The following is a 17,931-nucleotide window of genomic DNA, read 5'->3' as shown; positions in this document are numbered from 1 at the left end:
ATCAAATTATTAAAAAATTTTATACATTTTTGTTTTCATTCATGAAAATTTCTTCTTCAGCTATATCAAATGCGTTCTTTGGCTCGAAACTTTATCCAAATCTTGATGTTTGGTGAAATGCACTTTATTGTAACAAAAAAATGGCATCACGACTCCCTTTTTTTTAGTAAAGCATAATTTATAGTTAAATCATTAGCATATAATTTATCGAAAAGCAGAATAGTTCTGTTAACTTTCTATGGTCCAACAAAGATAATCATCCTGCTTTGTCTTAAATTTTTTCCTCAAATTTATGATATTGTGTTATTCATGATTCTGATTTACACAATATATAAATAAACTCAATATTTATTGATCTTATTTTATCAAAAAGAATTCCTTATCAGTCATAATATATCTGGGGTAAAATGGGACTTTTAGATAATTTATCATTCTAAGAAAATAATTTGCTAATATATATATATATATATATATATATATATATATATATATATATATATATATGAAGAAAGCCATTCTACAAGAAAATTTCTTGAAAAAATAACTAACTAGCAAGCATATGTCAAAAACATGTTAGACTCGTTTAGTTCGTGAGAAGAATTTTTCTTCTCAAAAAGTTATTTTCAGAAAAATTACTTATTGAAAATAAAATTTTAATATGTTTGATTAACCATAAAAAAGTAACTTTTACAGAATAGCTTATATTTAGTTGAACATCCATTTTTCTGAAAAAAACTATATAAAATATCTATTAGACCTTTAGTAGATAGAAAACTATACATTTTTGCTTCTAAACTTTATATAAATATTAATATTATATTTTATATTAATATTAATATATTATTAATATATTATAATATAACAGAAGATTCATAATAATTTATTATATTAATAATATTAATATATATATTAATATTATATCAATATAATATTAATATTTAATATAATAAATTTATTAATATAGATATAAATATTATATTATATTAATATAAATATTATATTAATATTAATGAAAATATTATATTAGTGTAAATATTAAAATAATATTAAAATATAATAAATAATATAATATTGATAATTGATATTAATATTATATTCATATAAATATTAAGATAATACTAATATAATATTATATCACTATTCAATATTTTATTTTAACCATCTATTGATATTTTAAAAAATCTTGACTGTTGATAAAGGATATTTTGAGAAAAAAAAAGTACCACTACTTTCTACCCCATGAAAAGAAGGTGCCAAAATCTATTTCTCTCATAGATTTTTACTTTTTATGAAATTTGAAAAATAATTTCTCATGAAAAAAACTTTTTTCACTCTTTCTCTTCTAAAAACTCCAATCAAATAAAATACTCCTTCTCTACTTCTCAATAACTGTCTTTTTCCCTCTCTACATTTCGTCAATCAAATGAGTCCATTGAGATACTTGTAATACAGAATTTTTTGAAAGATTTGATAGACTGTGTCTCGAATACAAAAATGAATCTCGCATGTATCTCACAACAAACCATACATGCTAAATAATACATCTAAGAGAAATTATTAGTGGACTAAATTTACCGTGGGTCCAGGATGAAATAATTATAAGTGGATTCATTTCATCCTAGGTCCAACATGGATATGGTCTGCCTGATAATTTCTCCATTCTCAAGGCAAAGATCAAAGGACAACTCAATAATCGAACACCTCTTTCAGCCTTCTTCTTCCATGCCATTTTTAGGAAGTCATTATCTCAAACTTTTGTTAACAGAGGGAGAAGTCCAAGGAAGCACTCTTCTGCTGGTGGTTGTCGGTTTTATAAAAGTTGACAGAAGCTAGAGTTCCATAAGATGATAATTTTTTCCAGATTATCTCTTAAAACCTATTTGTCTGGTTGGGTGATATATCTGGATTACCTAAAATCATTTATAACATATCCAGATTATCTCAAACTGTTGTAATTATCTTTCTCAAATAGAAACTTATATTAAACGTAGGAGGAGCCTTTTTACTAAGATTACAACCACCATGGGAACCCCCTTCCGACGGTACAATGGTGGTGGGTGGACCAACTATGGGTCCTGGCCCACCTGGGCCTCCTTTAATAAGCTTCGAGCTCACCCACTATGCCCAAGTCAAGTCAAGGCCCGATTCAATTAGCACTTCGTATATGTGTGCAGGATGCAAGACTAATCTACATTCATGATTTTGTTTTGTAGATAAAAGACAAAGGCAGGCCATGCAATATAATTTTTGTATATTGTCGGAAATCCTTCTTGAATAGTATGTTAAATGCTTATGATAGATTTCTCTTCTTAACTTAGGTGGTGGCCAGATTTTATTTGAAGAGATGGTAGAGTATTAATCTCAGAAGTCAGGACGATAGCATGCATGTGAATATTTGAACTTCATTTGATTTGAGCTGCCTTAGGACTTTGCTGCAAAATAAAGCTCTCTCCCCAAGAAAAAAAAAAAAATTATGAAGGTGTTTTTTAGGGCTTGTTTATTTATAGCATCTACTTGACAACTAATAATCAATTGAAGTTGTCTACACAAATAATGAAGCTCGGGGCACTGTAATTAAGAGATTGATGTTCTCTATTATCCCATAGATTTGATACATATGCTTCTACTTTTATAAGATATGAATCTAGGAAGTTATTGTGGTTTTACTAACATGTGAGTTGCGCCCTGAGAACTTATATAATGACCGCAAAGTTTGCCTAGGCAAGGGAGTTAATCAGGGCTTGTACATATTAGCCTATTATTTAGGACTTGCCATCATGGATGACAAAGAAGCAGTCTCTGGCCATACATGTTGAAAACTCTGGGGCATATGTAAGAGGTTCAACAATTTTGGTCCTGACCTGACCTTTCTGTGTGCGCAGGCTTCGGGCCCGGGTCCGATCCATTTAGAGGAGTACGTTAAAATTTAAAAGATATTTTAAATTTACAATAAATTCTAAAAATTCTCATGGGGTTTATATTTATTGTATTTACATCTAATAGTTTGTAAAATCTACACTTAAATTCAGTTTTAAATTAATGACGTTAGTGAAACCGTTTTTCTCATTTTAAAAGTCAAAGATACCTTTAAATAGAAAAATGATACATCCCATTTAAGGTTAATGATTTGATTAATATTTTGTTAAGTTATGGTTTAAAATTTTTTATAAAAATAAATATTAAGAGAGATAAAAATAGATTTTTTAACTATTAGGTATAAATATAATTTATTCTTTATCTTTGAAGAATTTTTGTAATTTATTCTTAAATTAAAGTACCAAAACTTATACTCTGAATATTAATGTTTGGTATATTGAAGACAAGTTTATTTAGACGGGATCTCCATATGCTAGCCCTAGCTTGACTTGGGACACAAATTGGGGAAACTCAAAGCTGAGTCAAAAATGAATATGTGGCTTGATAGACACATAACTTCCTTGCACTCTTATAAATGGCCATTGGTAAGTACATTTGCAATGTCTAGAAAGTCCAATAAAGTTATAACCTAGTGTTGGACGTCTCTTTCTCTAGAGGTCTTTTTTTTTTTTTTTTTTTTCCCCCGCTTTTTAGTGTTTGGCATTCTTTCCATCATTTTATGCTTGCACTTTTTTTTGCAACCTTTTCACAAAGATTGATGGTATAATTTATTGACATCATTGGCGCCACTGTAACATGCCATGCTTGCAAGTTTCTCTGCTCCAGCTAATGGTTCTGTTGATCGGTCCAAAAGGTAAAAGGACATAATAATGCAAGTTCGAATAAGTAAAGATTATTGGTTAGGATGATTTTACTGTGTAGATTTTAAATCATCCAATAAAATATTTTTATATCATTAGATGATTTAAAATTTTAAAATTTTACATTTAATTGATAAATATGAATGAAAATAAAATATATAGTTAATCGATATTAATTATTTTAAATCTAATTTTTATTATTTTTTAATATTATTAATGATGCGGTGATGTTTGATTAAATGTTCAAAAGTCAACATAATGGAAGCATTCTGACCAATAATTTCTCCGCAAAGAGTGACCCTGTTACTTCTAGACCCCACGTGGGACTGCGGGATTGGTTACCTTTCACGTGCTTTTTATATCACCGGTATAAGCAAGAACTCGTTTCCTCCTCATTTTGCGATTCCCATCTTCGGGTGCGCCGCCGTCTTTTTAGTCCTTCCCCGTCCCTTCATGCCGCTTTCCAAACCAAAGCCGGGGAGCCCCACCCAGCTTCATCCTACGGCGAACAGCTCCCCACTCCTTCTGATAGCGAGCATGTCGAGACAATCTTTTCCCTTTCCTCCCAATTCTACCCCTACCTTCACCAATCCCCTCCTCCGAGAACGAGGATGTTTTCGTCACTCGCCCGTTAAAATCCTCCGTCCGTTCCCGGACCAACGGCGGTGTGTCGTCTTTTTCTCTCCCGAAAATTACAATTATTCCCCTCCCACCGCGTTCTTCCGTCAAACCCCAGCCCCAAACCAACGGCGGTGATGGCCCCCGATCCGGTGGACCCCTACCCCTTCGCTGACGCCAGCAAACACCCCCGCGCGAACGTCGGCGCACGCGCTTCCCCGGCGACCCGCACATGCTCCTCACGCACCCCCTCTCCAGCCGGCGCCTCGCCGCTCCCCCCCCCACCACCCTACCATCTTTTACTTCCCCCGTCCTTTCCCCACCGTCAAACCGAGACGAAGCGAGAGAGCGAGAAAGAGGGAGCCGATTTGGACCTCAGATCTAGAGATTTCTTCTCTGTCCGGTGAGACTTGACGGCCGATGGACGGGAGGGAGACGGCTCCGTCACGGCCGCCGAACCCGGCGCTTCCCTACCGCGAGGACTGCTGGAGCGAGGGTGAGACCTCGGCGCTGGTTGAGGCCTGGGGCGACCGCTACCTCGAGCTCAACCGGGGTAACCTTCGTCAGAAGCATTGGCAGGAGGTAGCTGATGCCGTCAACTCCCGCCGCGGCGCGTCCGCCAGCCGCCGGCCCCCCCGCACCGACGTTCAGTGCAAGAACCGGATCGATACCCTAAAGAAGAAGTATAAGATCGAGAAGGCCCGAATCACCACCTCCGATGGCCCGGCGGCGAGCCAGTGGGCCTTCTACGACCGTCTCGACGCCCTCATCGGATCCTCCGCCCCGGCCAAGAAGCCCTCGCCGCCGCTTGCTCTCCCACTTTCCTACCACCGCAAGGGCTCTCCCCTGCCGGCCGCTACGGCGGCGGCGGCGGCGGCTGCTGCGGCCGCCGCAGCCCGCCCCTCGGAGAAGCGCCCGGTGGCTGCGATCGCTGTCGATAACTCGTCGTTCTTCCGGAGGGCGGCCGCCGCTGCAGCGGCGGAGGCTGTGGAGGATGACGAGGAGGACGACCCGGGATCGTCGGCGAGGTCGTCATCGAGGTCCGGAAGGGGGTCGAGGGGAGCGAAGGAAGGGGAGGGGGATGGGATCCGGCAGCTGGCGAGGGCGATCATGAGGTTTGCTGAGATCTACGAGAGGGTGGAGGGGGCGAAGCAGCGGCAGATGATGGAGCTGGAGAAGCAACGGATGGAGTTTGCCCGGGGGCTGGAGATCCAGCGGATGCAGATCTTTGTCGATTCCCAGGTTCAGCTCGAGAAGATCAAGCGTGCCAAGCGAGCGGATGTTGGTGAGCAGCTCGGAACTCCTGTCCTTTTTCTTTTTGATTCTGTTTCTATTTTGTACATGAAGTAGACGAATGATTTTTTTTTTCTTTGTTCTGATTTAGAGATCGTGGGCACTCAGACTTCTAATTTCAACGTTAGAATTTAAATTTCCTCTTTTTATGTTCGTGTATCCTTTTTTTTTTTTTTTAAAAAAAAGTTGATGAGCTTCTATTTATCGATTGGAGGAGGCGCTGGTTTAGTCGAAAGCTACTTTGTTGAGGCGAAGGTGATTGTTTAACGAACACGTATCTTTTTCTGGCAAGTTATTGTTCAAGGAGAGTCTATATGGCTAAATGATTTGCTGATCTAATGATCTTGTCAATCATCCCTTCCCTATATTGTGGTGTATTATATAAGTTTTATGTTAGGGTTTTGCATATGATTTATATTGTTGGTATGACTGGGAAATTCTATGCAAATTTTGAGATAGATCAAGCTTACTTTTTTTTTTTTTTTTTTTAAAAAGTTTCATGTGGGTTATGCTCAGTTTTAAGGACGATTATCATCTTTATTCGGGTCTGCTGGGCATGATCTTGAGCATGCAAAGTTTTTACTTACACTTCCTATAATCTCTTTCTGGTAGATAATGCTGTATTTCGAAACTTGGGCCCAAGTGGTTCCCTATTTCTTGCCTTCTCTGGACATCAGGATGCTGCACCTGAGAGGCTAAGAATTAAAATGACTTGGAAAGCTTGATGATTGCACCTGTCTATTTGTTCAGTAGGTTGTATGGGGGATGTGAGGGTTCTCGTCAGCATCCTGCTTTTTAAAATCGCTTAATGAAAAGAGTTGAAGATAGCTAAGTTCCTGCCCTTACTCATGTTCTTTAAGTCTCATGAAAATTCTACATGTTCTCTTGGGACTTGAATATTTGGTAGCAGTGGTGGCTACATGACACTTCTCATACAAATAATGTTTGTAGAAGAACAATTTGTGCATATAAATGAGTACCTTATGTCAGTCAGCTTGTTTGCACTACTATGATGTGAGTGCTTTGGTCAACCCATCATTGCAATTATAGGATCCTGGTCCTGATTGCTATTTTATAAAGACGATTTAATATTTCTTTTGAACTATAAATGGAATTAGAGTTGTTGATATTTCGCATTATTCTAAAATGCAATTAGTACACCACGAATTGTGTGATAGGGATTCTAAGTGAGTGGCAACATGTTTTCTCCTTGCTAAGCATCTAAGTGATATAAGATTAGAATGTTAACCCTTTTTGTCACACCTTGCCACTTCTTTCCTCTATTTGTAGGCCTTGCTTTGACCCTTGACATGTTATTTAACGATTTCATGACCAGAGCATGCCAATTGCACTAAAAATTAGTTGGGTAGGAAGAGACCTCCTTCATTTGAGTAACTTATCATTGAATCTCATACTTACACTTGGTAGGACCTAGGACCATAGGAGAAGTAACAGAATGAGAGAAGACTTATTTCACATGATTATGCAGTCCACAAATGCCTATTATAATTCACAATGTGCAGCTAAACTTTTCAATGGAAAAAAAGTGACAAAAAATTTCTTTTCTATGGATACAATACAAAATCTCTTATTTCACAAGATCACAGCATTCTTAATTTTTGGTTTCATTGTCTTCGTACTGATCCTGCTCTGATGTTGGATCTTTTGTGTGAGAAATACATTTAATCAAACTTGATAGTCAAGGTTATTCAAAGTTATATCCATACATATTGATCTTCTGTTTCTGAAGTTCTGTAGTTAAACCTTGTCTGCCAAGGTGTTAAAAGGTACTTAATTTTGCTGATGGCATTTGGCAGAATGATCTTAATTCAGCCAAACCTACTGAAAAAATTAGACTTATTGGATACTTTGCTAAAATTACATTAGCTTGTTCCTTATGCTTCATGCTAGCTCTTTTGTTCGAGGCCAATGCTGCATTGGAGATGAACATGTGTTTATGAGTAACTTATGATGGATACCTGAAAACATGACACCATATAAGCCACTGGGATTTTGCTGGGAGGATTTGCTTAAAGAACACATCCATTTTGGACAAGACCCAACTCATTCCTTCTTGCTTACATGTGGAACCTCCATGGGTGGAACACACTTGTTAGTGAAGGGGTGTTAGGTTGGGTGCTCTAAGAAATAGGTGCCCAATGTTGCTTTTCTTTTGCTATCATTTACATTTCATTGTTGTTAATAAGATATCTTTCAACAGTCAAATAGTGTCCGGTAATGGCTCCAATCTTTGTAGCTAAAATAGGAAAACGGGGATATTTGAAATATCAGAGATGGTTATCCGATGTTCTGTTTTCTCAATCTCTATGGCAAAGAAGATTTCTCGAAGAGGCAAGATGAGGTAATTTGATGCCAATGGAATCACCAATGAAGAAAAATATCAATAATTTGGTGATACTGGATCATACATTTTGTATTTTTTCATTTCATGCAAAGGTTCTCATTTAGTGTTTTTGATGTTGGAATTTAATTAGTTGATAGAAGTTGGGTTAGTAAGAGTCTAATTTGAGTCGGAAGTAGGTAATTGGAAGGCCTCACAGGTGCGATGAATCCATCTCTTCAAGAGTCTTCAATCTTCATTGATACTACTACGGATGATTTTGGGCATCTGAAAACCTTATTCTGTCAAACTCTTGGAATTTATAATTTAATTGTGGACATAAATCAACATTTGTGTGTTATATTTGCTACAATATGCGAAGTGTCAACAAGGGGTAACCACACCACTATTATAAAGTGAACACTGGGTTTCGATTCCACTTTGGTATTCGACTCCAATTTTTTATTCCATGCATGGTGTCCCTTCTTATGGACTCTCTTAAAAAGAAAAATCTTCTGTTGCTCTATTTACCAAGTCCACTGGGCTTCCTCTTTACCACGTGGGTCCGTCTTCTTGTGGACCATATTCAACGGGGGGCTTCACAATCACGTACGTAGCATGCGCAAATGTCTAGTGATTAGATAAATGTCCATGAGTGCCATTTTATACATGAAGTGTTCCAAGCTTCAAAGTGCTTAAGAACTTCAAGGAACCAGGTTACACATGAGAGATGTCATCACAGTTTTTGGGGCGTATTAACACAATGATATTCTTGAAATGTGATTTTTTTTTCTTTTTTTTTTTTTAATTCCTTCCATGTCTTGTTGATTGTTATCTGTGTCGAAGTTGATTTACTCTTTTCAATTCAATGATAGCAAATAATTCTTTTCTGTTTTAAGCAATTGAACTGCATTCACACCCACCCACCCACCCACCCACACACGTGCGCGCGTGCGCATGCATGCATGTGGGCGGCGAAATGTACATATGCATGGATATACACACTTGCACGCATTATTACCTTATTATGATTGGTTTTCATCTAAGTGAATGACCTGTGCTTGAGTGTTAGGGTCCTGGTACTGGTACCATTTAATCCATCATAGGGAGGCAGATGTTGTGCTGTAAGTGAACCACAGAGATTTATTATATTATCAAAAGGGCTTACACTGGGCTGTTCATTAGCAACATGTGAGCATGAGCTTAGACATTCCATTTTGACAAGAGAGGGTGAAAGCTATCTTCTGATGATGCATGATCAATAATCTTGAATTGTCTAGCTCTCACCAGTACATAAAAATATTCTTTCTTTGGAGTGTGATTGGCTGTACAAGGTTGAATAAATGATCATTTGGTAAATCAAAGGTGATTAGTAATGTTTCTAGATCTTCTTGAGGGGATAATGTGCTGAAAGGTTGAGAATGGTGCGACAGGGCCTGCTAGAGCTTTCTGTCTCTTTGTTGAAAAGCTGCATAAATCTATTTATACTAAATTATCTTATACCACAGAAATCAGATGCCAGAATAAAGGAAGGATGAACAGAGGGAAAGATGAATATTATTTCTCATGATTTAAGTGGCATATGGAATTGGAGAATGAAAGGGAATAGGAATTATACTTCAGGAATGGCTCGACACTCAATATTATACTTCAGGAATTTGACATTATGGACCATTTCAAGTGATTTAAATGCTATTTGGGTTATTACTTCTATTACTTGCTAGCACTTTGATTTCTTAGGTCCTTTTTGAGCACGTAAATCAGGTAAGCAGTTACTGTTATCTTAAAGGTAGCACACTTGTGAAAATCATTCCTGCATGAGACACAGAGAGAGAGAGAGAGAGAGAGAGAGATGGTATCTTGATCTTCTTCAATTGTTTTTAGGTTTTTTTTGGCACATTCTGCTATTGTCTTGTATTCTGAAGTTGCAAGATGGAATTCATTTTATGAAATTTATTCATTTTTCTTGATCCCTAGAGGGAGAGAGTGGTCACTAAAGCTTCTTCAATATTTTTGGGGTGGTCTTGGCTGATTTTTCTATAGTCTTGGATTTTTAAAGTTGAATGGTGGGTCTTAGCAATTACAATGAAATACATATGTCTACAACTTGGTCTGTTGAAATAGAGATTTGACATGTTTAAACTCTAAAAAGAAGTGTGGGTTGGAGATAAGATCTATGACAAACTTAAGTTTTTTTAAAGATTTACATAAGCGCTAAAGAACAGCTTTGAGAGGATGGAAATCTGGGAACAGCAGCATACTGCATTAATTTGAAACATAAGTATGTGCCATGGTCTTTTAATGTAATGCAACATGGAGTACAAGAAGCCTACATGAAGGTTAAAGCACTTAGTTGCAGCTAGCCTGAGTTGATTTAAGGAAAGTGTTCTCTTTCAATGATTCAGGTCTCAGCGGCATGTCCCATGGGACACTGGGACAGAGTACCATCCCATGTGTTGGAAGGAGGTAGAACGGCGGCGCGTTCCATTCTATGAAAAAACTGAGACAGTCCCGTCCCATGGGATTTAAAACCTTATTCTTTTCCATTGAAGTGAGAGAGGAATCCACATTTGGAATGCGAAATTAGACTTGAAAGAACCCCATAAAGATGTACAAGTGAAAAATCTGAGCTCTCTATTATTGTAGCTGAATCTATATTGCTGGACCAGGTAGAATGCGTATGTTATCTTGGCTTTCGTACACTTGCTTTTACAGAGGTGGGAAGCAGTAACTTGTATTAGAGCATTAAAAGTATAGAGCAAGTCATTCATCTGACATTCTTGAACCTTTTTTGCAGGTGATAGGTTGCCTAGGGTAACCATACATCTGAGTGATTGCATTAAAGTTTTTGAGAATACATCATTTTTGTGTCTTTGATATGTGTTGCATTTCTCTAGAACTCTTTGCCGTTTTATTAAAGAAAAGCTCGATTGTCGCTGATTCTGAGATCATGAACCCATTGTAAAATCAGAACCATTTTGTACGTGATTCTCTTGCCAGAATCTGACCATTCTTAGCTCTGATGTCTCCCCAGGAAATGCTGAATGAATGTTTCTATATGTCAAAAGATTCAGAAACTAATCTTTAAGCATTTTGGATGTAATTCATGTAGGGCTATGTGGTAATATTGTATGACTTCTTAGGCTTTGGGCTGCTGTTTGCTAGCAGAGATTTTTTGCATGATTTAAACTAGATTACAGTTTAAAACTGCTATGGGCGTGAAGTCTGCATATGCTCCAATATTGTGCTCTACTTTGTAATTATAAGATCAACTGAGATTTGTTATACATATTTGAGTTTAATCAATGATATTTATTGCACTACAAAGTGATTTTTTTAATCCAAAGTGGTAGATGCTTGTGATCGTTTTATCATGGCAAAATTTGTTGTAATTTAGAGTATCTTTATAAGATCTTGTTCTCATTGATTTGAGGGAAAGCCACTTTTATTGTTATCCTGTTAAATGAAACTAATAGCCTTCATTGGCTCAACATTTACGCCTTTTACAAGGTGAAGTAAAAAAAAATATTTTCAGGGCTTTTTTAAGGCTTAGAGCTGAACCTCTGTCTGATTAACACAAAATATCATTGATGATTTCTCATAAAATAAAAAAAAATGCCATCTGCCCATACAAAAAAAAAAGAAAAATGTGGAATATGCTTCTTACCAGTTTGAATAGTGTATGGATTATACAAAATGGTTTGCATCTGAAAATTATAGTAAAAAAGAACATCCCAGTGCATGAGGCTTCCACTACCCCAGGGGTTGGGGAGGGTCGGATTTATGCAGTCTTGCCTCCATATGCAGAGAGACCGTTTCCATTTTCCAAACCTGTGATATCTAGGTTACAATGAAGCCACCTCAACATTGCACCAAGGCCTGCCTGTATTCTTGAAAATCTTTCAAGCATTTGTAGACATATTCTTTTTTTCGCCAATCTTGCCAAGTGATATCAATTTACTGTTTCCTGATGCCACACTTGAACTGTGAGTTTTTAGATGATGTCCTAGGTGCCAGCTACAACTATGTAAAATTATTATATGATTTTTCGTACAACCATATTGGTGAACTGGGTATGTTATTCAATGTCCAAGATCATGATTCGCTTGATCTAAGCAAGTTTTGTGTGGATTTGACCAGCAATAGGATTGTTAAGCTAGGGACAAGCTTGTTTTGGCCCTTGACACGTAGGCTTGAGGCCCCTAGCCAGAATAGCCCATCATACATAATTAAAATGTAAAAAATAACTAAAGAATCTAATTGGAGATAGACCTGTATAGCAAATACTATAGTTGGGATGTGGTAGGATCACCATATGTAGGCATTAAAATTGCATAGCTATTATGCAATTGGCCTCATCGAACTATATTGGTATGATACCGTATCTTGACTTGGAATTAACTTAAGATCTTTACATTGTGCAGTTTGGTGTTAAATTTACTGTTGCCAACTTGTTTAAAGAGTCAAAATCTTTTTTTGCTTCAAGTCTATCTGGCATCAACTGGGATAGTGAAATTAATTTGTAAGTTTAAAATGTAAATCTTGAATATGATTTATTACAGCATTTTTAATCCATTTTTTGGTTTTATGCTTATTTTTCAGATTACTTGTAGTATCATCAGTGGAAGGAGTTGCACCATTGCATGGTGGCCGTCCCTGGAAGGATGTTTAGGTTTGTGGTACTACGTTGCCATCTACGGCCTGCACCGTGGTTGATGGGTTGGCGCATCATTCCCAGTTATTCCAGAAAGGTTTTTGTCAGCTACGGCAGCTCCTTAAATTATAAGAAACCAGAAGAGAAAAAACTACGTAAATTGTATAGCATCACTGATTACAAACATCTGGTTTTTCTATTTGTCGGTTTTAGATCAATGTGACTATCAACATATTAGGTTATCTAGACCAGGTCAAGTTATTAATCATTTCATCCTTTGGTAAGCTATTGACTATTTCATTCTTTGCTAATATTTGCCGCTATCTCTTGACATTGCCTGGCACTGACATGTCTTTTGTTGGAGTTCGTTTCCTTGCACTGGGCATTAATTTCATGATGAATTGGGTTTATTCCTGAAGAAGGTATGATTCGGAGTGGTTGGTAATTTGGCAATAATATGCATTTTATAAAGAAATTAATCATTTATCCTGGGAATTCCTGTTCCCGATGGAATGATGAATTTGAACCCTGATCTAGAGGGTCTTGCTCGGGGTTTGGTTCATCAGATGCCTGGTTGCGGGCGGTAATTACTTGCTAAAATTATCTGAGATTATTTTCACTATTTTTTAATAACTAGGATGCTTTAGATTTGTAGGGAAGTAAAATGAGAAATCGAAGCAGACCTGTTAACGGCACAGCTGTCGTATTCGCTTTTATTTTGTCACGTTATCTGCTCAGCTAGTTTACTACGCCTGTGAGGGCCTTAAATGATGAGCCGCCATGAGCATGCAATTTTGATGGTTTGTCAGGCATGTGATCGGCATTTTGAAGCTTTGAGTAAACGTATCTGGATCATCCGAAGTCTAGGCTTGAGAAGAGCATGTCCATGGTAACAATAATTGCTGCTCAATCTTGTTCATGTTATTTCATGCATCACTATGGTTGTGCTAATGCTTGTAAATTTGTGGAATTCCAGAACGTAGGTTATAGAGGGAGCTCCCAATTGTGGTTGCCTGAATGTGCTGGTTATCGGTCCGCGGGAAAGTTATTACACCTATCTTGCTGCTTCTTTGAGGTTATTTCGATCCCTTTTTTTTTTTTTTTTTGCCCCCGCTGGGTTCTCTTTTGGTCTTATCTCGGAAAATTATCTTTCATAAATACACAAATCAGTCAGCGTCGTGAAATTCTTCCCATGTCCTCTTCCTCTCTCGTTCTTTTCTAATCTCTGTCTTCCCTTTAATCTTGCATTGCATAGATTCGTTAGAACTGTAAAAATAATTGCCCTCGTGATCAATTTAATGGCCTGTGGCGCAAAGACATCCTTTTAAGTGGAAATATGAAACCATAAAATAATCCTGGAACTTGTATGTGTTCGTGTCCGGTTTTAGGTCTGATTCATGCTGTGTTTCAATTAAATAACAAATCTGCAACCAACGGCACCGTGCTACCCGCATTCCTCTGATGTTTCGGGCCCACATCAAATCCCAAGTTGCCCGCACGGCAGAGGTACATTGATCCAAACTTGTCCGCACGAAGACAGATGGCCGAGGTAACCTTAACATCTTAGCTGTTATTTTTTTTAATTTTTTACATATATATCCTCCTAACATTTCAATTTATATAAATATCTTTTCGAAATTCATATCTACATATCTGTGATTATAAACTTTTTTTTTTTGCATATATATCCATATCATCTAATGCTGTTAAAAATTAATGATTTAAAATTAAAATAACTAAAATATTCTTATAGATAGATGTATAAAAAGAAAAATATATAAGGATATATATGCAAATAGTAATTTATGAGAGTATTTACGTAAATTTAAATATTTGAAAGGGCATACATGTAAAAAATTCAAATTAGACGATTTTGTGTGTAATTCACCTCTCTTGATTTGTTAATTTTTTTTATTTTAGTAGAGAAAAATAAACACGCACAACTAAAATAATGAATATATTTAATTTATTGACTTACATCGATAAAAAAAATCTTTTTATCAAATGATAGAATAAAATTATTTTATCTAAAAAGTAGACAGATTGTAACCATCCGTATTTTCTTTAATGTATAATAATATACTTCTGAAAAAAGTATCTAAATCTGATATTAGATAGATAGCTTGTATATTTGCACATAATAGATAAAGTTGTAGGTTTGAAAATTACATAACAATGAGAATTTATAATCTTATTATATATATTTTTTTAAAATTTTATTGAAAATATATTTATGAAATATATAAGATATATCATGTTGTTATAAAATTGACATAGTCGTTCCATCTTATCTAAAATTAAAATATAATTTAATATTCTAATATATAAAATATAATACAATATTATCATCATATTGTTATATTATGTAATATATTACTACGTCATAGAGTAAGAGGATCCGAATCCATCTAAATGAAATAAATAAAAATTAAATTAAAATTTTTGCATGTATATCCTTCTACAGGTTCAAATTTGTAATAATATCCTCATAAAATTATTATTTACACATATATCTTTATAAATTTTCTTTTTACATATCTACTCATAAGAATATTTTAGTCATTTAAATTTTAAATTATTATTATTATTTTTTGTGTTAGATGACGTGGATACATATGTACAAAAAATAAAGAAAAAAATATATATAAAATAGATATTTTATGAGGGTATATATTTATAATTATCAATTTTGAAAAGATATTCACGTAAATTTTAATATTTAGGAGGATATATATATATATATATATATATATATATATATATTTATTTATTTATTTATTTATTTATTTATTTATTTAAGTAAGCAGCCGTTATTCAAATTTGGATCAACATAACTACGTACTATCATGCATAAGACTAATCCCTGTTTGGTTGATATTTTAGGGTCATAATGAACCTATGGATATCTTGACTACCAGTCACAGATTAGTGGTGCCTTGATTGTCTACGCATAATGGTAGCCTCGGGTCACAACAATGGGCTTGGAATTCCAGCTTTTATTTTGCCCCAGAAATCTAGCTTTTTATTCTCTAAATCAATCAGGGGGATTTGATTTAAGCTAGTACTTGGGTAGCAATGATTTGAGCACCCTACAAAACTTTCTGAGAGAGAAGGATTCTTGTTCCAAGTAGAGGGTCTTATTTGTCTTTAGCTTCCCTCCTGCTCATGTTCATTCATCTTAATCAACAAATAAATGATAAACAACGGGACAACATTCCAAAATCCTAGAATCTATTATCAGCCTCAAGGATGTGGATTAGATTCCGGGAGTTGATTGGCATGCTACTTGAGGCATTCAAATGCCCAATAACTTATTCTATACATAAGACCTACCATATTGCATCAGGGTATTGGTCGGATTTTGGTAGTTCCGATTAAGCAATACTATTTTATATATATATATATATATATATATATATATATATATATATATATATATATATATATATATATATATATATATATATATATATATATATATATATATATATATATATCCTTGCAATTCTTTTCAACTTTGCATGTACATTGATTGGCATTGGATTTTTTTTTTTTTTTGGCACAATTGCCCGTCATTCGCTTCCATCATCATTGCTGTTAGGTCTAGCTATTATTTGCAAAAAGGAATTTTATCCTTTAGTTAGACCGGGAACCATTTTTCAGTTTTTGGGCAATTGGGTTTGTTATGGCAGGAAGGTACCTTTAATCTCATATACGTTGCAAGTTAAGAAAAATTCTGGATTATATAGGATCAAGGCCTTCTTTCTTCTGACAACACATCTTTTATATAGGATAAAATCATGAGGTCCAAGACGACATCCGGATATGCTAAAGGCCATGGGTCTAAGACGGTATCTTGACATGCTAGAAGTTAAAGCGAACAACACCTCACCAAGATAGGCATAAAGATCGAGCCATCCAAGTTCGGACCGTAACATTGGTACTAGAGGAAGGGTAGACCACTTACTCGCATACACAATCTCTCTTGATTGGGGGGCTACTGTTGTGGAAGGAAGGTATCTTTAATCCTATATCAATTATGAGTCAAGAAGCCTCTAGCTTATATGGGATCGAGACCTCTCTCCGCTTGCAAGGCATCTTTTATATAGGATAAAACCGTGAGGTCCAAAATAGCATCCCAACATATCAGAGACCATGGGTCCAAGATGATATCTTGACATATTAGAGGCTAAAGCAGATAATATCTCACCAAAATGGATGTAAAGATCGAGCCATATGAGCCCCTGATCGCAACAAGGTCATTCATAATAATAATTAAAGATTGAATATAGTTAACTTGCTTTATCTTGACTTAGTCCAGTGGCTAGTGCCAGAAGTGAATGTTAGGGTTATTTTCTAAGGAAATATTTTCAATGGCATATGCAAAAATCAAAACTTAAAAGAGCATATATGCAAATTATACTTTCAGGGATATACATATAAAAATTACAACAATCTAGTAAAATCTATCTTAGAAAAGTGATAACTTATTGACATCGCTAGCTCGAAGAATTATTATTTTGCTATAAGTTGATTTATCCAGCACCAATGATCTAATGGTAGAATAGTATCCTACAAACTTGAGTTCGATCGTGCATAAATTTTGTAATCTTTTTCAATGGATAATTAAGGTGTATGTTTAGTCATTCTTTTTCATATCCACTAATTTTAACTAAATAACTAGCTCATAACCTCTATGCAATGCATGAGATGCATTATTTTTAAACAATATTTAATTTTATTTATTTATTTTATTATATCTGTTCATATTTTAAAAATATCTCCTAAGTTTTGCATATCAAGAGAGGTATATTTTTTTAAAAAAATTAAAATAAAATAATTTTGTATATCATATTTATATTGAAAAAAAAAGTTCTCTTACCCCATTTCCATCTTTATACGAATCGACGCCATGTGAACTTTTTGGATTCTAATGGTCCCTTTCACTCCTTGAACATCTCTAATATCGTGTCTCGAATTTCGAATGATGCATATAATAAATTAAAAAATAAAAAAATAAAAAAAATTATTCTAAGTGATATATTTCTATTATTTTATATATAGATTATTATATTTATCTATTTTATTTTAATAATTAATGACTAAACTTTTTTTAGCAGATTGAAGCAAATGAAGATGAATATCTTATTATTGATAATACTATAAAGAAAAGGGATATGCATGGAAAGCAAATAAGTGGTCATGCTCTACTTAATGATGGGTATTTCGAATAACTGATGCTGAAAATATTATTTCAAGAAATCATTTTTATATCAGTAAAAAATAAA

At 35.2% G+C, this 17,931-nt stretch overlaps 1 protein-coding gene across 2 annotated transcripts; it reads left to right on the top strand.

Moving 5' to 3' along the window:
* Nucleotides 1-4,196: 4,196 nt before the first annotated feature.
* LOC105043993 (trihelix transcription factor ENAP1) lies at nucleotides 4,197-12,933 on the top strand. Of its 2 annotated transcripts, XM_029264975.2 has the most exons (3): nucleotides 4,197-5,640; nucleotides 5,835-5,903; nucleotides 12,592-12,933. In XM_029264975.2, the coding sequence occupies exons 1-2, from the start codon at nucleotides 4,776-4,778 to the stop codon at nucleotides 5,894-5,896; spliced, it is 927 nt and encodes a 308-aa protein (XP_029120808.1). In that variant the 5' UTR covers nucleotides 4,197-4,775; the 3' UTR covers nucleotides 5,897-5,903; nucleotides 12,592-12,933. The 2 variants fall into 2 exon arrangements, with proteins under 2 accessions (XP_029120808.1, XP_010920067.1); XM_010921765.4 differs by lacking the exon at nucleotides 5,835-5,903 and having other exon boundaries at nucleotides 4,213-5,640.
* Nucleotides 12,934-17,931: the final 4,998 nt, after the last annotated feature.

This window comes from Elaeis guineensis, chromosome 2 (genome assembly GCF_000442705.2).
Source record: "Elaeis guineensis isolate ETL-2024a chromosome 2, EG11, whole genome shotgun sequence".
Classification (NCBI taxonomy): Eukaryota; Viridiplantae; Streptophyta; class Magnoliopsida; order Arecales; family Arecaceae; genus Elaeis; species Elaeis guineensis.
The sequence above is the reverse complement of the archived record's forward strand: the minus strand, read 5'-3'. Positions and strand labels throughout refer to the sequence as shown.

Coding starts and splice junctions, on each gene's coding strand:
- LOC105043993 (XM_029264975.2), top strand. CDS start 4,776: ATGGACGGGAGGGAGACGGCTCCGTCACGGCCGCCGAACCCGGCGCTT. Junction 5,641..5,834: donor TGCCAAGCGAGCGGATGTTG/GTGAGCAGCTCG, acceptor TTTAAAAAAAAG/TTGATGAGCTTCTATTTATC.